General features: G+C 44.9%; 1 protein-coding gene across 1 annotated transcript; it reads left to right on the top strand.

Moving 5' to 3' along the window:
* Window positions 1-2,406: 2,406 nt before the first annotated feature.
* ID4 (inhibitor of DNA binding 4) lies at window positions 2,407-4,384 on the top strand (the record flags this gene model as incomplete). The annotated part of the gene is made up of 3 exons (XM_082288451.1): window positions 2,407-2,805; window positions 3,449-3,507; window positions 3,947-4,384. The coding sequence occupies 2 exons, from the start codon at window positions 2,407-2,409 to the stop codon at window positions 3,491-3,493; spliced, it is 444 nt and encodes a 147-aa protein (XP_082144577.1). The 3' UTR covers window positions 3,494-3,507; window positions 3,947-4,384.
* Window positions 4,385-21,367: the final 16,983 nt, after the last annotated feature.

The raw sequence follows: 21,367 nt of genomic DNA, 5'->3' as shown, positions 1-21,367 counted from the left end.
GGATTTTCCTTTGGACCCTCTGCAGTGGAAGCAGCCTGATGGAAAAAGAGGTGTGAGACATTTCATGGTTCTTCATGAGTTTACAGAAATACTGAGTCATCTTCAAGAACCAGTGTAGTCTCAGTGGATTTGCTATAGTGCTGCTCCAGGGTGCGTGTATGTGTGTGTTTGTTTGCGTGTACAGACATAATCTCTCCAAATTAGCTCTGGGAGAGCTAGAGGGGAGACAGTTACATATTGGGGGTTCCCAGAGATTTCCAGTGAGATCAGAGGGGATCCCAGAGGGGATTCAGTACTAACAGAACAGCCCAATATTACAGGGTTATCTAGTTTCATGCAGATTTTAATTAAATGGCACAAGCAAGATTTGAGCATGCATTTTCACCACAATTTACAATGTATTTTTTTCTAGACAGCACATCAAATCTGTCCATATTACCAGGACTCCAGAAAACAGACAAAGTAACCATAATGTGCGCTTTAAGGCCTATTCCTGCAAGGAAACTGCAAGGAGTTTCACTGATTGAAAGCAACGACTGCAACAGAATTGGGATCGTCCAGCCCCTAGCTAGTGGAAGTACATCTTCCCATCACATCATCACGATGTAGCATACAAATCTAGACCTCAGTGTAGATTTACACCTCAAAGATTTACACCACACACTTGGATTTTGAGCTGAGAGGAGCCTAACTGCCATGGATGGCACTGGGAATGTGGGACGAAATAAGGAACACAAGTGTGGCTATTTGTAAGCAGAGCCTCAAAACCTGTGTTTTTAAGAGGTGAGAGAGAATGCAAGTGTGCTTCATTATATGCTTCAGATGATCCAGTCTCACCGCTCATTCAAGTTCTGGGTTTGACAGCTTCCCACTGTATCCTTTATATATCACCCGTTGTGACTAAGCTTTGAGGGGACATGTAATCATTAATCACCATTATGGATTTCTTCCCTTCTGTTGGGTTTGACTTACAAGCTTAGGGGCAGATCCTGCAGCCTTTACTCCTTCCTTCAGTCCTTTGCCCGAGCAATCAGCCCTACTTCACTCATTGAGAGCTCGCAGTGCTGCAGCATCCATAGGATCGGGTGCCAAGTTTCTTACACTGGTGTCCTATTCAAATACGCAGTGGCTCTTAATCCTTAGCAGGAATTAACAGGGAGTTTCAACACTGCATTATTAAATTAAAAGGTTACAATCTGCCACAAGATGACTTAAGCAGGACTCAGGAGTATACGTCTGTTAATTTTAATGCTCTGTCTCAAAGTACAGAACTCTGGACATTTCCAGCATCATATTTAAAACATGGTACATCTACTAATACGTGATCTGCTGCATTAATGGACCAAATTAAGTTACAGGTATGAATTTTACATAAAACGGATTAATATTATATGTCATGAAGGAATTTTAAATACTCCATCTCCATGCATTTTTAATAGTTATGTGCTCTAATTCAATGTTCCCTGGCACTGCTTTGCTTGAAGTCCCTAAACCCTCCTCCTTCCTTCTCCCCCACACTCCTCAAGTTTTGCTTGGGATTTTCCCTGCCTGTAAACCAGCGTCCCCAAGTCCCTCAAAAATGTGTAAAGCCGGAATGAGTCTCCTCCACCGAGAGGATAAAAACGCGCTTCACGACCCGAGGAGATGCGAACCCTCCCGGGAAAGGGGATGGGGGTGATGGGAATGCGGGTGCAGCCGCGTTCGTTCGGGTCGGGCGGCGGGGAGCGGCGCCGGTCGCGCAGCGCTGCGCTCCGGACCGCGGGGACGGCGCCGGGAGCCGCTGCGCGGCCGGTCCCGCCCGCATTCCCGCAGTCCTTCCTCCCCGGGACCGCCTCCTCCTCCTCCGCCACCGCCGCCTCCCCCTCCCGGGGGGGTCAGCGCGAGCCGCCCGCCCCTCCAGCAGAGCCGCCGCCCCCCCGGCCCCGCCGCCATTGGCCGCCGCCGCGCTCCGGGGGGGGCGGCGCGCCCTGATTGGCTGCGGCGCGGCCCCGCGGCGCCCCCCCGCTCCCGCGCCGCGCTCGCCTGGCCCCGCCGCGGCGGCGCCCCCGCCTCCCCCCGGCGCCGCCCGCCCCGCCCGCGCCCCGCGGTATATAGGGGACGGCGCGGCCAGCGGCGGCGGCAGAGGCGGTCGTGATTGTGGCTGGTCGGCTGCCGAGCGCGAGCTTTTCATTTTAAGAAAAAAAATTTTTTTTTGGAGCGGGGTGGGTTTGTGGTGCCGCTGTTGTCGCGCGGCTCCGCGAGCGCTTCTCGTTACATCCCCGGAGCGGCCGCCGTTCACGCCATCGAGGCGCTGCGGCCGCGCTCCGCTCCCGTTGCGGGCGGTGCGTGCGCGGCTTCCCGAGGTCGCAGCGGCAGCAGCAGGCGGCGGTGGTGGATCGGGAGGTTTCCCTCCCTCCTTGCGGCACCATGAAAGCCGTGAGCCCCGTCCGGCACCCCAGTCGCAAGGCGCAGCCCGGCGTGGCGGGCGGCGGCGGGGGGCACCCGGCCCTGCGGTGCCTGGCCGAGCACAGTGGCTGCAAGGGGGGCCCGCCGTCGGGCGAGGAGCCGGCGGCGCTGTGCCTGCAGTGCGATATGAATGACTGTTACAGCCGGCTGAGGAAGCTGGTGCCCACCATCCCGCCCAACAAGAGGGTCAGCAAAGTGGAGATCCTGCAGCACGTCATCGACTATATCCTCGACCTGCAGCTGGCTCTGGAGACGCACCCAGCGCTGCTCCGGCAGCAGCCGCCGCCGCCCGCTCTGCACCCAGGCAGCTGTCCCGTGGGCACTCCCAGGACCCCGCTGACAGCCCTTAACACTGACCCGGTAAGAGGTGCGTGACACACGAGCGCGGGGAGCGGGATGCGGAGCGGTGTGGCGCGATGGTCAGCGCCGGCCGCCGTGGGAGCGCCCCGGTGATGCGCCGCCACTCTCGACCCCGTGGTTCTGCCGAGAAGCCTTAGTTACCGAAGGGGACGGGGCGGACGGCCGCAGGAACGCCCCGGCGGTGCGCGGTGGGTGCCCGCATCCCCTCGGTGCGGGCAGGCAGCCGCACGGTGTCTACCGTGTAATTACAGCCTCTCGAGGGAGTAGCTGTAGCCGGCGTGTTTGCACACACGGGGACAGGCGCGCTGTTCCTGCGCTTTCCAGCCTCCGCGCCGTGTAGCGAGTGTGAGGGGCTGTGGGGGCTGTGCACATGGAACGCAGCGTGCTTTGGGGGGGCGGGAATCGGGGAGCGGCTCCCTTGTACGGGACCCCCCGCAGCCCGGCGGCACGGGAAGCGGCTTGCCCCGGCACCCCCGTCTTCCCGCAGCGCTGCAGCCACCGCCTTCGTTCCGTCCCCCTGGGGGGCTTCCCTGAGCGCTCCCGACGGAGCTATGGTAGTGCCTGGGTACGCGGAGGAGGGGGGGGGGGGTCTCAGTGTGGTTTCTCCCCAGTTGTTAATTTGCCGTGTTTGGTTGCTGCGCAGGCAGGCTCTGTTAACAAGCCGGGGGACAGCATCCTCTGCCGCTGACCGCCGCTCCCCAGGTGAGTGCCGGGCGGGCACGGGGCCGCGGGCGGGGGGAGCGCAGCCCTCCGCGGTGCAGCGCCCGGGCTCGGTGGGGCCGCACCGCATCCTGCGGGAAGCCTGCCGGAGGGGGACCAGAGCCCGGCGAGAAATACTTGCAGAAGGCTTTGGGGTTTTATTTTTAATTACGGGGTGGTTATTTTATTTTCTCTAATTACCGGGTGGTTGAGGTTTTTTTTCCCCCCCCCCAAACACCCCCCCTCCCCCCGGAGCGCCTCTGGCTGCGGCGTGCAGCTGCGCATCCCTCCCTCCGCCTGGCCCAGCCTGGGAGCTGCGGTTGTTGTTTGACCTGGTTTGTTTTGGGTTGTTGATCAAGCATGTCTTGTGTTTTGTTGGTGGCGCCAGTCGGTCTGGAGCGGAGCGGTTCACACACCCCCTCTATTCATTCCTCTCCCACAGGTGTGCGGCGGCGCCGCGCCGCGCAGAGGCAACGCGGGGGGCGGGCGGCGGCGGCGGGGGGGGCCCGGCCCTGCCTCGCCGCACCGGAGGAAGGAGCCATCCAACCCCCCGAGCAGTTCCCATGCTTCACCCCGGCAGAGCCAAGCCTTTTCACCATTTTGCACGTCCGTAGCGGTCCCCTCCCCTCCCCCCCCCAGCTCCCCGTGTCCTTTCCCCCCTTCCCCTCCCCGGTTCCGTCTCTTCTCGTCGTTCCCGGCCAGCTGTGAGCGGCGGCGTGTCCCACGGTGGCAGCGGGAAAAGTTGCGACTCTGCCCCGGGATAGAGGACCGAGCCTAAACCAGACTGTAGAAACTTGTAACTCTTAAGGGACCGAGCAGCCGAATCTTGAAGCTTTACTAATCTACCAGAGCATTTGTAGATATATTTGACATCTATTGTTTAAAATAGATGGATTTTATTGGGGCCCAGGGAACTTTCTTCTCCCTGCAGGAATGTTACATATTGTATAGACAAATGAGTGACATTTCATACTGTGTATATATAGAGATGTTCTATAAGTGTGAGAAAAGTATATGCTTTAATAGACTACTGTAATTATAAAATATTTTTAATTAAATATTTTTTTGTAAATATTATAAAGGTGTGTATGTTTTTTTTAATCTGTGGGAATATCTCTTTAGAAAACGGCAGCTCAAGTATGGAGCTGCTAATATGGAAATACCTTGAATGTTTAGGACTTTTTGTCCCCAAATGTCCTTTAGACTCGAAAGTTGCAGCTATAGCTAGTGGTCCTGCATGATTGCATGAGATGTCTAATTGCAAATAAACTTGTTTGGAGTCCATACAACGTGTTTTCCTCAATCTAGACTTAAAAATGTTTGTAAGTGTATTATACATTGAGACTACACTTTTGTCATTTAGGCACGGGGGTTTTTAGCGCATTCTATAAAAGTAGCAGTAAGATGTAGTGTTTTTTACTGAGAATAGAAAAGCAAATTCTATCTAGTTTTTTTGCATTATGGGGGCAATGCTTTAGATTGCTAATCAGCTTTTTTTTTGAATCTGCTGTTGAATTAGATGAATTAATTTGTTTGGGAACTTCATTTAGCACCAAACGGTTTTATTGAAAATATGTGTTCCTACAGCTTATTAATTGCTTAAAAACTGAAAACAGTTCTCTGCTTGCAACCAAAGGGCAAACCATTGACAAAAACAGTTGCTGTTTCCTTCGTCCAAAGAGTATTAATAGTGAACTGCAGAAAGGCACATGGGCAAAGTCATCATGATCAGTGATGTAAATTCATCTTAAAATGAACTTAAGTAGACCAAAAATCGGATAACTGCGTCAAGATTATTTTTCTAGTACAAAATGATTTACATTTCACTGCAGCTATGTTACAGTTAAAATCCTGTTTAATCTTTGTGATGTGTAACTACTACATGTGAACATTAAACTAGATTTACCTGTCTTTAACTGTGATTCTTCAGCTTATTTCTTGAATCCTCTGAATTTGCACATTCTCTTCACTATTTGTATATAGCATTTGACTGGTGAATTATTTTTCCAGCAAGCTCTTGTACAATCAAGTCCTGCTGGCTGTAAACTTGTGTCCAGGCTCAGTGAAAGATCCTCATCTTGTGTGATCAGTAGCCTGCGCACTAGTGAAATGGGATTTTCAGAGTGGGAGAATTAAGTAGGATTTAATTGGGTGCTTTGTAAATAGCTAGCCAACTGTGTGTGTAACATGGTCTGTTTGACTAAAAAAGAGGATTTGTTTCAGATTATACAAGTGTCAAAAGTACTATAGCCCAAGGGAGGACTTCTATTAAGTATTTATAAGGAAATTAACAATGGGGGTCCATAGGTATTGGCTACAGTGATAGTGTCAACAAGATGAAGGCTTTCTTTATCAAAATAATTGCGTAAAGATCAAATCAAGAAGTGGCTAACACATCTGCAAACACAAGGCCTCCTGTCACTGCAAATGCTTTAAAGGCACAGGCATTTTACAGGCTGAGCCAGGAGATCAGGGATGGGGAGTGGGTCTTCCTGCATTGTATTCCCCCCGCTCTTCTGTTGCAATTTTAGTAATTTACTGAGCAAAATACATGTTCTTGTAAAACTAAGTCACAAACCTCTCATCCTGAGTCTCCCAACTACTTTGGTGACAGTAAAAATGCTATCAATAGGATTTTTACTGCACTTTGGGAATTTTTCTGTTGTGTTAAAGAGAAGAAACATCTTTTTCCAATGGATCGTTTTAAATCTACATTCATTTTCTTTGTTTATCCTATTAATATTTGTAGTGTTCTGCTTACTTCAGCTTGTGCAGCTCAGATTATTTTGTATACACTTTTTCAGTAACATTGGTTCTCAGTACGCTCATTTGTTTCTATCCACTGTTGCCAAATTATCGTATTCCATTACAAAGGAAAGGAAGCAAGCAAAAGGTGCTGTCCTAAAATATAAAACTATCCTGTAGAGTTTCTAAATATCAAAGCTGACATATCCTGGGAGAGCTGGTAAGTTACTGAGCTGCTCTTCAAGGAAGAACCTACCGAACCCTGGATTGTTTCAGGTCAGGGCAATCTCCCGTTGAGTGTAGCAGTTTAAGGATTTGGGTTTGCTTTTTGAAAAACTTGCGGTGCAACAAGTTAGGATCTTTAGAAAATGAAGTCTGATTAAAAAGCTGTGAAATTTTTTCCTGTTATATGTAGTATTCTTTGGAAATGTGAAAGCCTGCATAAACGAAAACTCTTACCAGATCGCTATAGATGCTGGTCTTTACTTATTCCTTATGCTAAGTATAAAACTCGAAAGGAATATCTAAACACTTGCTTCCTAATGCCTGGAATCAGTACAGTCCTAAATGCAGCCATAATTATTTTTTGTTTTTCAAAGTCTAGAGTCTTTCATCATACTGTAATCCCGTATCTTGTTTAAATCATGTTTTCCATATAGCAAAAGGCGTAAATGTTTGAACAAAGGCAAATTAAAAGGACTCTTTCTGCTAATGCCTTGAATTTTCTCTTAGTCACAAAAGCATTCCTTAAAAGGAGCTTTTTGATTGCGTGATGAGAGTTGTGGTGAGGCTGCCAGATTAGGAATTAGGATACCAAATTCTGTTCCCAGCTCTGCTACTGAGGCTCTTTTGTGACCTTGAGCAAGTCACCGGCTGTCCAACAAACTTCCAGTTTTCCAATTGTACTGGTGGCAACATGTACTTATCTTTATAGAAGCAAGGAGATGAAACAGGTAAAATGCATTCCTGTTTTACCACCTTTCTTATGTGGAGCGAGTTTTGGGTAAGAAAGGAAGCATGGGGAAAGCTGGGGTGATTACCAGAAAAGCCTTCCTAAGGAGGAGCTGGTTGGGAAATACACTGCAAGTAGAGGTTGTGAGGAGCCTCTTTTCATGGGACACTGAAATTGTAAAGGACTAGAAAATGGTCTCTCGGAGGAATAAATGAGGGAGCCAGGTATTTTCCGTCCCTAACTCGAATGCTGTCTGCAGAGCACAGCAATGGATACTGCTAATGCTGCACGTCTGTTTTGGTGAGCTCCGGCGTGGAGGTCCCAATCCTTGCAGGTGCTGAGGCTCCCCTCTGAAATTTCCAAGTGACAGGAAAGGTTCATTCCATGTAAAAGCCAAATGCCAGCTCCTGTGGCATTTTTCGTGCTGTTTCACATGGGAATTATATTTATTTTCACTTTCCGTAGTGTTCCTTTTAAACAGTTGCGTTTTCAGCCACAAGCGAAGTGGTCATAAGGAATGCCATAGCTGTCCTGCTGGTTGTTCCGAGAGTTAATGAATAAACCATGTATAGGATAAACAGGTTTATGCAAATGCAGAGCCGAACTTTACTATTATTTGTATTTTCAAGGCTTTTGTAGCCGTAGAAGTCACATTTCTATAAAACCTTTGCAGTTGGAAAAAGAAATCGTGGTACAAGTAATTCAAGTAATTGTTTTAGATGCAACACAATTTACTGGTTTCTCCAGTAGTAAGGTTTGCAGTACTGAATAGTGTGCTTCCAAAACAGTATTGAAAATGTTCTGCTCTCCAGTCCCAGAACATGTGATGTGAAAACACTGGCTAAATATATTCCCCCATACAACTGCTTGCTTTCCTGCATTAGAAAATCCACCCTTTACTCTCATTCCTGGGTAAGAGAAAACTTGCATGCTCTGCCCACCGGTAGAGCCTGCTTTCCCAAATGTCCAAAGCAGGCATGCACGCACCAGCCCTTGGAGCACATCAGAGCTGATCTGAGGACTGGGCACCCTGGGGCTGTACAGCACTTGGGAGCTCGGCTGCAGGCAGTTGCCAGTCAGTTGCCAGCATCCCGTGGGCCAGAGGCAGTCTCTGAGCCACCCCGTCCTGGTCATACCTTCTTGACAAAAACCTTTTTCCCCCTCGCAGCCAGAAAAAAAATTCTCAGGGACCAGGCTATGGCATAAACTGCAGTGTGATCACAGCAACATGGACGTGTGGGGGAATTTTCTAAGTTGGCATCCCTCCTCCTTAGCCAAACATCTGCCAGAGAAGAGCCATGTCACCCATGGAGCACTGGGGAAGGAGCAGTGCAAACCCTACTGAGTGCTGTGCCCAGGCACAAGCATGCAGCTGAAGCCATCAGCCAGATGCTGGTGAGTGATGGACCTGGCTCCTGGGCACACTAAGTACTGCAAGGCAATGTTTCCCCCTCTTTGTTCCGCTTGAAGGTATGAGGGGGCACACAAGACTATTTTCAGTCCGTGCTTGGCTGTGCAGAGGCAGTTGAGGACCTATAAGCACAGCCGTCAAAAGCGCAGCTCCATACACAAAGGTGCAAACGATGCCAGTGGGTTGCGGTTCCCCGCCTGTCCCCCGTGTCACTCAGAGGGGCACGGGCTGGGAAAGCAGAGCACTCTTCTGGCAGCTTAATTCAAAATAGAGGACACGGCAGTGGCTGGAATGAATTAGTCCCTGTTTGTAATTTCTTGGCCTGTAGGGAGAAGAGCTGGCAGCCCGGACTTTGGCACATAGAGACAGGAGCATTCCCTCCCCACATGAAGTGCGACGGCAGCTCTGCGCAGGATGCGGGGCAGGGCAGCACGGGCTTTTCTTCCTTTGATGGGCATGGAACACTTTGACATGGTACAAGGGCTGGTTTTTATTTTCTTCTTTTTTTTTTTTTCCTCTTTTCTCTTTTAACCTTCTTTTAGCCTCACGTTTGCTTCCTTTTGGAGTTTTTTGTTCGCAAAGATCATGTGTTTATCAATTGATAGGATACACTTGCTTCTGGTAAAAGAAGCACTTTGATAATTTTCACAACATGTATAATTTGCTTAAGGGCCATAATGGCTTCTTCTGAGCCACGTGTCATGTAAATAAATATTCCAATAATTTTTGACATGCATATTATGTACTCCATAGATCAATGGCTCCTTTGAAGCTCTTACCGTTTATCCTGTAAGTTCCTATTCAGACATTTTAAAATATGCATTATTTATTCAACAGGCTATCTTTTCATTCAGAGATGCTGGTGTCTATATTTGTAGCAGTCTAGCATCTATATCTCATTTAGAATATTTAAAAATCAATATTGCTTAGTCTTTTCAGCAGGTTGGAAAGATTCCCATAAAAATGTGGTAACGGGAAAGAATACTTCAACTTAATAAGACTGAAACATACATCCATTTAGGATCAGTTTTTTAAGGCTTTGTCTTCTGTTCCTATTTACCTTCTGCAGCAGCCCTGGAAACATGCAGGACTGGAAACAGGTGACGTGTGGACTGCAGTGCAGTTGTTGAATCCCTGGAAGAGTTTGGGAGGGTGGCAGTGCCTGGACTCAGAGGGGCAGGTTGACACAGTGCTACAAGCCAATACTTTCCCTTGGCTTCTGATGTGTCTGTTCAGAGACTGGGGGGTCCATCCTGGCAGGAGCATCACAGCACTGGGGTAGCAATCATGTAAAAGGACATTGCCTTCTCCAGCTTTAACGAGGAAGCAGTTTCTTTTTGGTGCAGGCCAGGCTCACCAGGTAAGTAGGAGCCAATATCACCAGCTGTGCCTTCTGAGCTGTCCCAGAGCTTCAGGTGCCACCAGGACTTTTTGGGGGGTTTTGGTGTTTTTGAAGTGTATGGGGGCTCCTGCCAAGCAGCTGCCAAAGCCAGGGGCAGGTGTGAAGGTGCAGTGCATATGGAAGCAAAAACATGGACACAGATGACTTCATGCCTTTGCAGCTATTACCCAGGGCAAATCCTTCCCTGTTCTCCGAGGGTGGGAGAGCAGGCAGAAGTTCTATCCCCACCTCAATAGAAAGCTGCAGGGGGAACCCAAGCTCCCAGGTCCTTGCAGGAGGAGCCTGTGAGATAAGAGGTTCTCTGACCTCCATGCAGGCTAATGAAGGAGGAAAACCAGGGCCAAGAAAGATAAAGTTCTTATTTAAATGCAGACATCTGCAACAGTAGAGGTGGAAATATAACAAATTGCTATCAAATTCATTTGCTTGTAATATGAAGGCTTTTGTCTCACCTTGTTTAAACAATCCCACTCCTGTGTTTAGTTTACTTGTGTTAATATCCCCCAGAGGCTTCATCATTTGCTATTGATGAGCATACGCAAAAAAAAAAAAAAAAAAAAAAAAAAAAAAAAAAAAAAAAAAGGTGGTGCTGTCCAAGCAATTAATTCTCTTTCCAAGTGCTTAAAATTCAGCATGTCCCTTCAGTTCCAAAGGTGCTAGATCTTCAAAACCAGCAAGCTGCTCACAGTCAGCTGGGAAACCCCAAGTTATTTTGGAGCACATAAAAACATTCAGTGCTGATAAATACTCACACTGTGTTTTGCATCTTTATAATTTGGGATTCCATTTACTTGACATAAGCAATAAATAAAGCAATAAATAAAATATGCCTCCTACCTCAAGGACATTTCTCTGTGTAAGTTGCAGCCCAGTATACAAACTCCTTCCAAACCAGGTGGTGTTACACATCGACCACACTTCCTATTCTAATCAGGGACACCTTCCTAAGAAGGTGACTATGAACAATGCTCTTTAAACCATGATGGAAGCAGATATGGATAAGGGTTCTAATAAGAATATGAGGTAGTAAAAATAGAGCACTGCTTTAGCTGGAAAATGGGAAAAAAATTTCATTCGCCCTTTTTGGTGAAAAATGTTTTTACCTAAAGCATTGGAAACTCCAGTGACTCAGCTCTTGGATCAAATGCCCACCTAAGTCTTTCCATCACCTTCAGCAGATGTCAAATGGCAAATTCACATGAATGAATGGGTACATTTAAGTCTCTGTAGTGCACTGCTTTGCATGGACAAAATCCCATTATGCCTCCTCCAGGCCTCGATTAGGAGGCAGATTTTGCCATTTTTTGCCAACTTACCCTAGACCTACACTGTTGTCACTGGTGTGAGAAGTTGAGCGTAGATTTCAACCAGGCAGAACAGCACCAGGACCCACAGCTTTTAACTTTCCTCTATTCTAAAACCATGATGGCTCTCTATGCAAAGAGTTACCTGTGACTCAATAGCAGCAGCAGCTCCATCACAGCTAAACGGTGAAGGACATTAATTGTGAGGCCCAGCCTGTCCCTGGCTTGGCCTTGGACTCAGTTTCCTGTTAATCATAGAATTATAGAATGGTTTGAGTTGGAAGGGACCTTAAAGATCATCTAGTTCCAACCCCTCTGCCACAGGCAGGGACTCTAGACCAGATTGCTCAAAACCCCATCCGGCCTGGCTTTGAAATACCTGGAGAGTTATAAAATTCTCTTTTCCATTGCCAGATGGGTTTTGAGTTGAGTTTTGCCATGAGTTTGCCTATGAGTTAGTTTAGTGGCTCACTGCCATCAATTGCTGGGGAAGCTTGCATTGTATTTGTCTTGTATGCTAAATATAAACAGAGCTATCTGTCAGTATTTTCTTGGATTCATTGAAATATTAAAACAAATGCTCGTGTCTGTGTTGCAGGGCAAGGTCTTCTTTATTTTGCTGGGGCAATAGCTACATTGAAACGAACTGTATTTTGTTTTCTTTCAGACAGGTGTGATGGCACACCTGCGGAGCTCAGGCTTGAATAGCAACTCGTAACCTTTTGTGGGTAAGGTGGGGGGCAAATCCTGCTTAACAAGGATGTCAAACTGATCTTTGTTCCCTTCCCCCAACCAAGTATCTGTGGCAACAAACTGGAGACGGGTAAACAATCGGCTTCTGCTACCACAAGTTTTCCATTTACAGTTCACCAGGAGCTCTTATTATATGAAAGGAAAGGGTGGATGTGGTGTCAACACAAGGTAATAGTAATATTATTTGAACAGGTGTGTGGGGTGTTGCTAAAGTGAGAGAACGGGCGAGCTGTAGGGAGCAGTTAGTACAGGGCTGTGCATGTAATAACCAGAGCTCACCCGCGTGTATTATCATAACAATCATGTGTGGTGATGGGTTTCACAATAAGCTGGTCTGATTTACCCGATGCATTAAACTAGTTTTGTTGTTTCTCACTTCCTACCTCCCTACTGGAAAAGAGCCTGAAAAAATATGCATGTTAAAAATTTGGTGAGCCGACCCATTGTGCATGCAGCTACAGATAGATAACCCACCAGGCCACAATTATCCCCCAGACTCTGCTTCTCTACAGACAACTTTGCTGCTGATTTACGTCGGTGGAAGAGAGAAAGCAGATTAAGCATCTCAGGACTGCATTACAAAGGGATGGCAGGTTTGCGGCAAGCGTTAAGGCACCGTGGAATTGGGAGAGTCAAGTACCTCAGCAGTTTTGTCTATACATCTATTCTCTGTAATGCAGTTAATTTTAATAATGTATTTCCAGTCTGTGATGTGTGTTAAATTGATATGTATCTGTGATTCGAATGTATATTCATCTCTGTGTGTATAGAGTTAGATTAATATCCTTTCAGCAAGAAAACTGTGTACCACAATAGGGAATGGAAACAGTAAAAATAATCTTTTAGATTCTGCTTTTAAGGAGACGACTGGAATCACATTAGAAAGGATTAATGCGGTAGGTACATACCTTGCTGAAATTTGCATGCTTCCGTTGTGGGCAAGTGGGAAACAAAGGGAAAAATCATACCCTGGTATGCTCTCCAAGTAGAGCTGTATGCTATGATTCACTGAAGACAGCCATGGAGGTTACAAAACAGAAATTAAGAGATGATATAAATTACGTGAGGGTGTTCTAGATGATTAGACAGCTCGTTGGTCCATTTACAGTGCTGTTTGTACCTTTACATCAAATCTGATGAAAGAGGGGCAAATTGTAAGCAAGGAAATTTTTCACTCTCTTCTCTCCTTAAGCCATACTTTGTTTAGAGGTATCTTAATGCATATTCTGAGCATTTTAATAAGAAACTATTGCATGCCACTGGTTTGTGCAAACAGTAGTTGTATTATTACAGGGGATGAATTAATCTTCCAGGCGTCCATTTGTGTTACTCAGATCAGGCAGGGTTTATTTGCAAAGGGCTGACCCTGCTTCCTGGCAGGTTTGCCGGGAGGTGCCGTGCCAGATTCCCTCCAGTGGATGCAAGAGGGTTCAGCTGGCACATCCCAGGGACCGCGGGGACAGTCACATGGCAGGGGCTGCTGCCTGAGGGAACGCAGGGCCAGTGGCTGTGAGGGCAGCGGCACCAAGTCCTGGGTCCGACAGGCTCCTTCAGGGATTCTTCAGTGGGTACTGAAGGCTGGTAGGAAGCAAGTATTCTCAAGCTTGGGTCTGCATTCTTCTGGTAATGCAGATTTAGCCCAAGGTCACACAGGAAACCTTTATTTCAAGCAGCTTGCTCCGTCTTAAGGAGAATTGCTACACCATTTCCCTTTGTACACATTTCATTAAGTAAATGCTTAATAGCAGGGTGGCTGTCATCTTAGGGCAAATATTTTAGAAATCCCTTGTTAGTCACATCAGGTGTGCTTCTTCAATATTGCAACATCTGTTATTTGTTAGATGCAAACAGAGAATGAAAATGTGTATTTGCCTTGTCCTGGGCTCTTCAAGTAATTCAGGCAACCTGGCTGAATGTGCCAGAGACAGTGCTGACAGTACAGTTATTTCAGGAGGGTAAAATTGCACCAAAAGTTGAGTATGGGGTAAACTAAAAAGTGCTGTATTGCGCTTGGGTGCCCTCTAGTTCTTTTACAATCCAGTGTGTACTTTAAATATACCTTGATCCTTGGAATTTCCTTGTAGAAGTCAATGCTGTGCTTCTGTTCCAGCAGAGCAAACACTGGATGGACTCTTCACAAACAGTGGGTAAGTCGCAGTCAGCTGAAAGGAGCATACTCTTGGTCACAAGGGTCCGGGTTTCTGGATTAAAACAAGCATTTTGATCTTTCTTTGCAGGCATGATTATTTCACACTGGAAGACACATATTTCAAGGTTACATCACAAAAGTCTGATTCTTTGCTTTGGAGTAGTTTTGCTGGTTTTTAAGCAAATACTGAGGTAATCAAAAATAACAGCCTGGTAAGCGTTTCAGGCATAGTTTGAAGAATTTAATTGAATAGGGACTTTAATGAGAGGTCAGTGGATCCTTAAGTACCTCAGGCACAGTTTAGCACTTTGTTCACGTGTGTTATTTATCTGGGGAGCATCAGTCTGTTATTAGTTGGCTATTGCAGTGCAAAAGTTGGTGGCAAAGTCATTGTGGTGTGCTGCAGAAACAGCATTACAGCTGCACAACAGCTGATGCAAGAATTCCTTAAACATAGATGGAATATATTCATTACCATCATCAATCAATTAAGAGCTTGTTTGGGTTTTGGTTTGGTTATACATTATCTGTATATGTATATTTAATATATTTTTATATATATATATATATAAACTCCTAAGAGCACTGCATGTTTTCCATTAAATTTAATTTTTCAGAATGTTCGTGTGTTTTGTGACTGACGATTTTCACTTGCTGACATTCTTTTACACACTTGGGAGTCGTCCCCTTCCTTTGGATCAGCCTAAGGAAAATGCTGCCCTCTCTTGAATTTGAGGACGCAGTGCACCTCCTGGCAGAGGCTGCCCGGGGAGCGGGAGGCAGCGCATTTCTGAAAGACGGTAGTGACTTCTGCAGGGCTTATGAGTGTCGAGAAAGGCAGCACTGTATTTTAGACTAGTAAATAGGGTTAAGAGAGTTGTTCCGAAGAATGAAAATTCTCTAAACTCTAAATTCTTTCTCTTCTGAAAAAAACTGGAAAACAAGCAAAGATGCCTTATTCCATTATGGAAATACCTTAGCCAGGAAAATGTCATTGTCTCCTGTGCCTGCATAGAGACGAGGCCAAGTCCTGAAATTCTTTGGACTACTTTAAACGAGTCTTCACTCAAATTTAAGTTATTTCTTTGACTGCTTGAGTTGTGAGTTTTGCTGAATGCCCATCTAGATCTTGCAGTAAAAGGAAAACTTTTTCTGATAGGCCTTCTCTGAAGGAGGGAGGATGTGACTGGCTACCACTGGTCCTCTGCACCAGAAAAGAAACACTTGGGGTCACTCTAGTGTATGACACCCCCCAAAGCTTTCCCACTGGTGTGGGATCACAGAGGTGTTGCTTGTAGAAACCAATGTCACTGCGTTGAACAGCTTAGTCAGGAGATGTGCCTGCAGCTGGAGAGAGGAGAATGTTTCTCCAGCTGTTTCTCCTCCTTTCTGACAAGCATGGATAGGGCATACTTTTCATGTATCTTCCTTCAAGGAGAGAATATAAAGGAGACCTTGTGGGAAAAGCTATTCTGGAGTAGCTTCTGCCTCCATTTCTTCAATAAGGGCATTAAAACAAACCAAAAAATGCTCCCCCCTTCTCCCATAGACACCCCTGGCTGTAGAAAGATGTGTACTTTTCTGCTGGAGGCAAGGGGTGAAAAGGACCATTATGTGATGTGTAGGAGGGACTGCCTAGAAAGGAGTCCTACAGCAAGCTAGCATCCCTAGGAGGGAAGACATGCAGGTTTTAGTCTGTATTAACCCAGAAGATGCCAGTGCACATGTGAGAACCAAGTTTCCTGGATATCAGATACTGCGTGAGAGGAAGGTGAAGCAGGGCATGCATTGTGGAAGAAAAGGAGAAAAACAAATACGCACATCTAAACCTATGGTCTTTTTCCTTACCGCTATTATTTCAAAGGTTTTTCTGAACATACTCCTCCCCACACAGCCCTCTTACAGTTCTCAGAAGCTAAAAGACAGGTAGGCAGGAAGGAACAACATGCAGGGAAAATGACTGGTTGGCAATAGCTGTGAATATTGTTAGTTACATGATTTGTGCAAAAGGACATACTTCTTAATGTTTATCTCACTTTTCTGCACCTACAGTTTTGGGATTTTTTTTACACAAATGTGAGGTTGATTAATCCCAAATGCAATATGAAAAAGGATAAACAGAAGGAGATTGGGCATGTATATGTCACTTGCACTGTATAGTACCTCATCTATATTAAATATGAGACAAAGTAATAAAAATAAACAATACAGTATTGTGTCAGTTGCAACTCAGGCAGTAACAAAATATTGCCACATTTTTTCTTCCAAAGCTGGCTGTGTGGTGGCTGGAAAGAACCCTAAAGCATATAAAGCTCTTATCTTCATACATTTCCCTAAAGAATAATAGATCAGTCGTTGCTCTGATGCTGTTTTAATAATGTACAATTTACAATTCATTTGGTTACCAAGCACTCACAGTATAATTAATTTCACAGACCCTTTCTACACACTGGCATGGTTTATGACAGTACAGAGGGGAGATGGGGAAACTGTGTTACCCCTGCTGTCACAGGAGAGTGCCTGGATGATGTGTCACCTGGCTGGTCTCACAGCAGTCCTGCCATTGTAGGGGTGATAGGGCTTCATTTCCCCTTTCCTTCTGCCCCAGCTCCCACCTGCCTTTCCCATCTCTGTACATGGCCATCTCCATGTACATCTCCATCTCCATCCCCATGCCCTGGGGATGAGCCTGGCTCATCCTGCAGCTCCCCAGTAGCATTGAGCCAGATCTGCCCCATCCCTTTGAGTCACAGCAGGCCCTGAGATCTGCTGCAAGCTCTGGAGCAAAAGCTAAGGTGAACTAAGGGGAAGACTCAAGGACAAAAGGCAGGTGACAAGTCTTCAGTGCCTCTTAGCAGTGCTTCCCTTCACCCTTGCAGCTGGGGACAGGAGAGTCTGGCAGAATACAGGTATTGCTTTGGTCAGGAGTGACTGCCCATCTGAACTGTCAGTGCATGAGCCCAAGGCTAATATCTTTTCACAGAATCAAGACATGAAAAACAGAAAGAAAGGCTTCAGAAGTGGGCAGAATGCATATTGTTGGGGGGTTTATTTCCACAGTCCTGTTATTTTTCCCTTTATGGGGAATCTGTACAGTTGCCTGAGAGACTTAAATAATGGGCTCTCTCTGCAATGAATGGAGCTGCTGTTCTATGATGTCTTGCACATCAAAGCAATTTTTTTGAATCTGCATTTACCTCTTTGATAAAGACAACACTGGGAGGAATTCAGCAACTACAGAGAACCTGCGGGTCTGCACATCCACCCGGAGCTTGCTTTGACAGCGGTGTATGAATTGCTATTGAAGTGATGGTTTTGTTTCCATTATCAAATAAACAGGGGTTTCCTTCTCTGAATTTCCCAAACATTATTTTCCTTTTTGAAGTTCTTGGTTCCTATACATGCACAGCGTTTTTATACACATACACGGATGCTCACATATATGTATACATATACATACACACACACATATATAGTTCTGTTATGTATATATATGCCTGAGGGTAGAGGTCACAGGTTGTGAAGGTTGAGCACACAATCCTGGATGTAAACACACAAGTCCTCACACTGAAGTGCAGCTTAAAGCTAGGCTTACTAACTTTCTAGAACTATAGTTGCAGTTTCTCTCTTTTTCTTAGATGTTCAAAAGCTGGTTTCTTCCAGGGACTGAAGAACATTGTAAGCCACAGCCCTAAATGTTTGATTAACCCCTATGGGACCTGTGTGATTTTCACAGGACATTAACTGTAAGAGGTACATCTTCTCTTGTGCTGTGTCTGCAGCTGGATATTCAATCCTAATGATTTGGTTTCCTAATCTCTTACTTGAACAAAAATATGGTGAGGCAGATGCCATGAGATACATATAGATCCATATAGGATTTGGCAGCCAATTTCAACATATTGATAACCTTATTTTTTTGATGATTCTTATTGTTTTACAGACACCAAAATTTGACTCTTCTGTGAATCAGAGCATATCTATAAACTAAGTGAAACCGAAGAATTTTATTAAGGACATCATGTACAGATGTATAAAACACCAACAAATATTGGTTTTATTATTATCATCAACATCATCAGTTATTGTCATTCACAATACAAGCACAATTTAAAGCTTGTGTGGTTCATGTATCACAAGGGTCACTTCAAAACAGGGCTCAAAATCCCTCCCCTGCAGTCAGGTTTACAGAGGATTTAAAGTAATGCTCGTGTGCCATGAGAGAGCTGATGGAGTCCTGTCTTCCCAGGGGGAGTGTCGGACTCTTTTCTGCCTGAGAGAAAGCACCCAGGAAAACCTGATGTACTCCTAAGATGTGAGAAGTAGCAAACCTGAAAAACTTTGGTTTTAACATTTGAATATCAAAGAGTTAAAATCTAGCCTTCAACCCAGGTGAATTTTTTTAAGCCTGTGATTCTGGAGTAGATGAATGTCTGTGTAATTATCTATTATCTGCTTTTTTACCTGTTTCATTTCTCTCCCATACAATATTCCTCTTAGCATAATTTCTTTTTTTCAGTTCAAAAATATTCTGTTTTGGCTTAATGTTGCTCAAGAAATGAACACAACCATGTTCATAAAGTTTCTGCAAGCACCAACATGGTTGCAAGGCAAAACTCTCTACTTTGAATTTCCAGGTCTGTATCTATCAAAGAGAAAAAAAAAAAAGAAAGAAGAGCATAGCATTGCTAGGAAGTACTACTTGCTTTATTTCAGCATTTTTTTAATACTAAAATCAAAGAAAAATTTCTCAGACATGAAAGTAAAATTGACAGTGTTTAAATCCACAATGGCTTAACAGCATTTCAGAATTTAAAGCATTTATGAGAAATACACAGAAAGACATTTTAAAGTTAGATCACCTATTTCCTTTGAAAAAAGAAAAAAAATCTGGTAATCAAATCTGACCAACAGCTAAACCAATTATCTTTCTTTTATGACCACTTGGGGAAGAAGGAGCCTTTTCTTTTTTCTTAGCCCATGTTAAATATGAGTTGGAACCAAGACGGCCTTTGCAGTGGAAAGGAAAGCCAGGGTCCAGGCTGGTGTCTGTATCACTGGTGTCATAGCTAGTTCTGCTATACACCTTCCCTCCAATTCTCTCTTTCTGAACCCACAGGGTCCGCCAACAGTAGAACGTTAGATGCACTTTGATGAGGAGGACAGCTGGCACAGGATGTCCCCCATCCATTCTCCTAATCCCCCTGCTGGGAATGGTCTCTGGGAAGTGTTAGCTGTTAGCTGTGTCCAGGGATGGCTGGGGAAGAGTCATACTTGACCCAAGTCAACACCATGCCAAGGACTGCTGTAACAATTTAACAATCCGGAAAATTGAGCTCCAGCACCTGGGGACATTCCCTGGCACTGTTCCTTGACTATCTGCACGTGGCCAAACAGAGCAAACCGATTGATAAAACACCAACACGATGGTGCAGGGTTGAAATGCATGACAGCAGCATTCCACATGCCGGCCCAAACATTATGCTGAAGTTTTGCAAATCAACTAATAAGCGTAGCAATTGCTTTTAAAAAAGAGTCTAAAATTTGCCAAAAAGGGAGTCAAATCCCCAAGCTCAAGGCAAGTCAAGATAACACTTAAGTGGCTTATTCATGAAAAGCTACCACTTGACTTTCCACAACAAACTTGCCAACGTAAAGCTTCATGGAAGGAATGCAAAACAGCCAGGCGAAGCTCAAAGAAGAAAAATATTTTCGGTCAAGGACAAAATAATCATATCATCTCGAGCTGTGACACGCCAGCTTACTTAGCTTTGATTTTACCAGCATAACTACCTGGCGCTTTGTGTGATCAAGGTGCCCACAGCTGTAATCTAATGTGATCTGGAGCTTATTCACTGATCACAGCTGTGTAATTTCAGGTAACATGCTTCCCTTGTTTAGTTTTGTTTAACATTGTTAAATATATAGTCAGACCATCTGCACAGTATTTTTTTAAATTGGAAATTACAACCATAACTTCCTTTTTATATATCAATAAACTAAATAGCAAAATTTCAAAGGGATCCTTCTCTACCAAACAGTGAAGCAGAATGTTTGTCCCACGCCACACCATTGCCTAATTGCACACTAATTGGACAAACGTGATTAAATATTTCAAGATCTTTACTAATTGCCTCTATTTTAGCTTTAAAATTTGCTTGCCACCAACAAATTTAATGACACTGGTGTCTAGTCATCAGCAAAAAGCCCAAGAGTTGCTCTTTAAAATGTACCTAGTCAGAATATTTACTGATTGTGCATTGTTGTTTCCAATGTAGCTTAATTAGAAATCCAATCAGTTCTCCAAGTCTAATTATACTTGATTTGTAGATTCAGACTATGATACATAATGAAGCTAAGCAGCTAACAGTAAACGTGCTTGAAATGTAACAATAAGAGAAATATTTTTAATGCATGCCTTGTTATCATTTTAGAAACTCCGAGTAATATATGAGATCAAACACAAAGGGAAATACGGAGATTTATGACTCAATAGATTTTTAAAAAGCCCATGTTTTATCCTGCAGCAATATAACTTGTGTATGTTTAGTGTTTAAAAATATTTCCTTTGTTTGTTTACTTATTTGTTTGAGCAAAATAGCAACATATATTTTGTGGATACATTGATGTCTGTACTTGGTTGCATTTATCTTGCATGCCGTTATTTTTGCCCTATATTTTAAATGGCATTATGCATCAGAAACTGGGAGCTGGGTTAGAGATGGTTACTAAGGCAGCGGTTCCCTTTAGCTGAGTCCCTACATCTTCAATGCACCCTTAATTTACTCCTCTCTCTGAGAAATATCCTTTAGGGGCCAAGGGCCAGATGTTTCTTTTTATTCCATGCTGTGCAGGGAAACACATCTGCTCCGCTATTATTTTTTACCTCAGTCCCACAGTCTGAACATTGCAGCTGCAGCCTTACACCCGTATTGTAGAATCGAATTAATAGCCTGTCACTTTTGGTATTGCCTACAGTGTCCTTTTATTCGTACTTTTGTGTAGTAGCAAACATTTTGATCATGCTTAAGTAACGAGAAGCCTATTTTCTGAAGAACAGGAAAACTTTGAGGAAGAAGAGAAGAAGGAAGGAAGTTCATCAGCAAGCCACGCCAAAACCCCTGGTTGCTTCCTTGTGTTTCCAAGA

This window comes from Coloeus monedula (assembly GCF_965178545.1).
Source record: "Coloeus monedula genome assembly, chromosome: 1".
Classification (NCBI taxonomy): domain Eukaryota; kingdom Metazoa; phylum Chordata; class Aves; order Passeriformes; family Corvidae; genus Coloeus; species Coloeus monedula.
Note: the sequence above shows the minus strand (reverse complement) of the source record. Positions and strands in the feature narration are given on the sequence as shown.